The 4,648-nt window shown below is 35.5% G+C and overlaps 1 protein-coding gene across 1 annotated transcript; it reads left to right on the forward strand.

Annotated features, from left to right (window-relative positions):
• The first annotated feature begins 402 nt into the window (after positions 1 to 402).
• On the forward strand, positions 403 to 4,648 carry SOSTDC1 (sclerostin domain containing 1). Its single transcript, XM_007531968.2, has 2 exons — positions 403 to 784; positions 3,236 to 4,648. Exons 1-2 carry the CDS (start codon positions 460 to 462, stop codon positions 3,649 to 3,651), a joined length of 741 nt encoding a protein of 246 aa, XP_007532030.1. The 5' UTR covers positions 403 to 459; the 3' UTR covers positions 3,652 to 4,648.

The following is a 4,648-nucleotide window of genomic DNA, read 5'->3' on the forward strand; positions in this document are numbered from 1 at the left end:
TAGGTGCCTCACACAACTCATTCAAAATTTAAACACACATACAATCCCTAGTATTATCTGAGAGGAATTCCTTTCCTCCTAAATGCTTTAAACTCCGAAGGGATTACAAAACTGGCAGAATGCAAATCTCTTCAATTGAAAACAGTGTGCTTTTATTTAAATTAAACCCGAATGTGTTATACTCAAGGGGAAATGGCAAAAAGAGGGAGGGAGAGAGAGAGAGAGAGAGAGAGAGAGAGAGAGAGAGAGAGATTGTAGTTGCTATAGAATGTGCCTGGCTGCTTCAGCTCACAGACAACTGATGAATTCCAAATCTGAAATTTCAGGCAATTTGTATACCAAGCTCCTCCTTTTCTGTAGTCTTCTCTTCCATTGGTAAAATTCTTTTGCAGGGTCATGTAGGGATCCCACCCCTTCTCTGTGTTTTCACTCTGCAGCTCTACACAACTTTACACCTGAATGAACGCCAAACCTCTGTGGATATATAAAGGAACCTTGAGGAGGAATTTCACAGTTAGAGGCAGAAGCAGAGGGAAAGGCATTAACCAGCTCTTTAGCCAAGCAAACCCTCAACTCACCATGCTTCCTCCTGCCATTCATTTCTATCTCATTCCCCTTGCATGCATCCTAATGAAAAGCTGCTTGGCTTTTAAAAATGATGCCACAGAAATCCTTTATTCACATGTGGTTAAACCTGTTCCAGCACACCCCAGCAGCAATAGCACGATGAATCAAGCCAGAAATGGAGGCAGGCATTTCAGTAACAGTGGACTGGATCGGAACAGTAAGTGTGCTTTACTTATACAACTTAGTTTTTTCTTTTTCTCTTTCTTTTCTTTATTTCTTCTTCCTTTTTTTTCCTCCCCTTTTTCTTTTGGTAGCATTAGCTTACATTCCTATGGAACTGTTACATTACTAACTAACCTGAACCACATATATTTTACTAAACTATCTGGGGGTAATCTGCTGTATGTGTATATTGGCACTCTTCCCTACAAAGTTAACATAGCCGAAACAGTGATTTGCTAATGCAGCCACAGACATAAGTTTTATCAAATTGCCACAAGGGAAATGTTTCTAGGAATTACATTGTTGCTTTTTCAAAAACCATGCAAAATGAGAATTTTCAAAAAAAAAGTGTTATTCTATATTAATTAAATGAAGTTTGTTTTTCTCAGACATGTACAATTGGGTAAAATATTTAAGGAGAACTAATCAGACTGTTGTAGGAAATTACAAAAGAAAGAAACTTTCTGAGAAAAAAATTCTCACACAGATTTCTAAAATGTGTTCAGTGAAATTTTGATTATAATCTATGTAAAAGAAAATAGAGTCAAAATGTTGGAAGATTACAGTTTTCTGAGTTAATTTCTTATTAAGCTAATCAATATTTAGATACTGTTTTTATGTTTCTTTGAAAGCATAACTTCAGAAGTTTAAAATAATAACAGTGATATAATTTAGCATTTGCACGGGAACTCCTCCAACCCCGTTATTTATTTGCTTGACTCACTAATTAGTCACTTGTAAGAGGTATTCAAATTTCTTCTAACTTTTGTTTTCCATCTTTCCTTTAGAAAGAGTTAATATGACTTTAAGAGAGGGAGAAAGAAGGGACAGTAAAAATCTAACACACATCTCTTTGCTCCTTGTCCTCAACTCCATTCAACTGTTGAAAGTGGTTTTGACCCTTGAAAAGTCAAAGCAAATATGACCATTAGTGTCCTGAGAAAACCCAGGTATTTTAGCTTTCATGAAGATGATTCCTTTTAAACACACAGGAAATATCTGATGATTATTAGATCACTAAGCAATGTGCTGGGTATTCATTGCCAGTGAACTGTCACTGCAAAAATGCTGAATCTACACACACAGGAACAAAGAGTTAGACAAGTCAAAATCACCCAGCTGTGTCCAGGTGCATTCCTAAGACAGCTGCAGAAAGGTGAGGTGGAATCGAAAACAGACAGGTAGAGTACACTGTTCAACCAACTTGCTTACCCTTTTGTTTTAATTGTTTATCTTTATAAATATGTGTATATGCACATATTTCCCACAACCATTGTGTTTCCTTAGGTAACTAACTACCTTTTTTAAAAAGTACTGAGCACACAGAGAAGAATTAAAACTCCTTATTTAGTACCCACTTCAAGTTAACTTTCAGTATTCTCGGCAGAATCACTCAAATGTTTCTTACAATTTTTCCTGGTTTTGATGTCAAAAGTTTATAGTTTTAAGGATTTCCTCCCAAGTTAACAAATCTGGTTTCTCTTTAACCTTTTCACAGACAATTCTCTTCAAGTCTAGATAACAAAGGAATGGAAAGGAAAATTCAAATATATCAAGATTAATTTTTGCCTAATTAAACAGGGCATGCAACAAGAAATAGCCAATTAGAGACTGTGCTTATCAAATTCAAATAACGAAAAAGTTGCCATGACCAAAGATTTAGGCAAAACACCATGTTTCCTTTTGCAGTTGTAAATCAGACATGTTAGGCATTTTTTTCTGCCATAAAATGCATGGAAATGTAGCCAAGTTGTTATGGCAACCATACGTTCCTGATTTAGGGGTTTTCATATTCTTTAGATTTTCAGCTGTAGTGACATTTTGTGTTCCAATCATTTTACCATTTCTGTCTTTCAGATATAGTTGGCAAATGTATGTTAAGATGCAATTATTAAGTTTGATATGCAAATATAATCATGTGTCAGGCTTTGTATACATATGTGTGTAATTATCTGCAGCTAAATTTTAGAATTGAAACAAAATACGATAGAAAGCATATGCAGCATTCACAATATTTAAATATTTTCCACATTTGCAATAGAGTTTTAAAACCTTAGAACACTTGAAGACTTTAATATAAGTTGTGAAAGAATAACATTAAAGTGCATTCATTTTTTAGCTCAGTAAAAATAAATATTTGCAGAAAATATATGGGCTGTTTAGCCTTTACTGAGTACTAATAAGACTAGTAAGTAAATACTCCAGTAAACAATTAAATAATGTTATGCATGAAAAATTACACTAGTTAATTTTTTTCTACAAAAATTACATCCACATACTAATAATTATCATGAAAGTGTGCAAACATAAAGGTAAGATTTTGCATGGTGAAAATAAAATCGGTTGTAACTTTCTATTTAACATTTTGCCATAATTTGGATATTAATTTTGTCATCGCAGACCGTTTCCTTTTAGCTTCTGATGGACATTCTTTTTTTTCTTGCAGCTCGGGTTCAAGTGGGTTGTCGGGAACTGCGTTCCACCAAATACATCTCTGATGGTCAGTGTACCAGTATCAGCCCTCTGAAGGAGCTGGTTTGCGCTGGTGAGTGCTTGCCCCTTCCAGTGCTCCCTAACTGGATCGGAGGAGGTTATGGAAAAAAGTACTGGAGCAGGAGGAGTTCCCAGGAATGGAGGTGTGTCAACGACAAAACGCGAACCCAGAGAATCCAGCTGCAGTGTCAAGATGGAAGTACACGCACCTATAAAATCACGGTGGTCACCGCCTGTAAGTGCAAGAGGTACACTCGACAGCACAATGAGTCCAGTCATAACTTCGAGAGCATGTCACCTGCCAAGCCAGCCCAGCATCACAGAGAGCGAAAGAGAAGCAGCAAATCCAGCAAACACAGCATGAGTTAGAACTTACACTCTCATAACTGGACTCACTAGTAACCATCTGCTTTACAGATTTGATTGCTTGAAAGACTCAAGCCTGCCATTGCTATTTTCTCACTTGAAAATGTATGCTTTCTGCTTTGATCAAACCCAGCAAGTTGTCCTAAGTATCAGGACCTTCTCTGGAAATAGCTTTCCCTTTTCAAGTTTTTCAAGATGTATGCATATCCATGAGTGCAGTTTGCATTTAATTTCCATGAATCCTATATTTGTAATTCCCTGGGGTCTTAATAAACTGGTGTTACTATTTACATCACTAAATCATTATTTTCTGAAGGGGAAAAAAAACCTGTTACCTTTCATCCCCCTAAACCATGCCTCCCCCCCAACAAAACCCATTCAAAACTGAAAAGATATAAAAAAAATGTTGCCTTGAACACCAACTTTTCAGAAAGGTGTTCTATTGGTAATCTTCATAGCAACAATTTATCAGTTGTGACTAGTCTCCCTTTCAAAGAGTGAAAGACTGTGATATTTCACTTCAAAAAATAAGCCCTGTAGCTTTTCACAGTCTTACTATATGAAATTATACCCTGCATGCTGACCCTCGCTTGGAATGGAATGCCAGAAATGCATGGCAGCAGCTAATAAGTAAAGCTGATTAACTATTTATTTGTCATTGTTATTATTTAAGGAGCTTCACGTGTGATTTTTTCAAAATACTGATTTTTTAAAAAATGTTTTGAAGCTTTTTCATTATCTAAATATTTTCCTGTATGATTTGTGGTTGACCTAGAAATATGAGAATACTTGTAGATATGTAAAATAAATATTTTAGCTTCTTTATTTCATGTACGTTTCATCATGAACTTTGTCAATGTTATGGATCTTTAAAATCAGTAAGATGCTTTGTAAAGCTAAAGTATGTAATAATTTCTTGTTTAATCTGTGCAATGAGAAGGTAACTTGACCTTCAATTCCACTGGTTTCTTTTAACACTAATAAACACTCCTAAAAATTG

Source organism: Erinaceus europaeus, chromosome 8, assembly GCF_950295315.1.
Source record: "Erinaceus europaeus chromosome 8, mEriEur2.1, whole genome shotgun sequence".
In the NCBI taxonomy this organism is placed as follows: Eukaryota; Metazoa; Chordata; class Mammalia; order Eulipotyphla; family Erinaceidae; genus Erinaceus; species Erinaceus europaeus.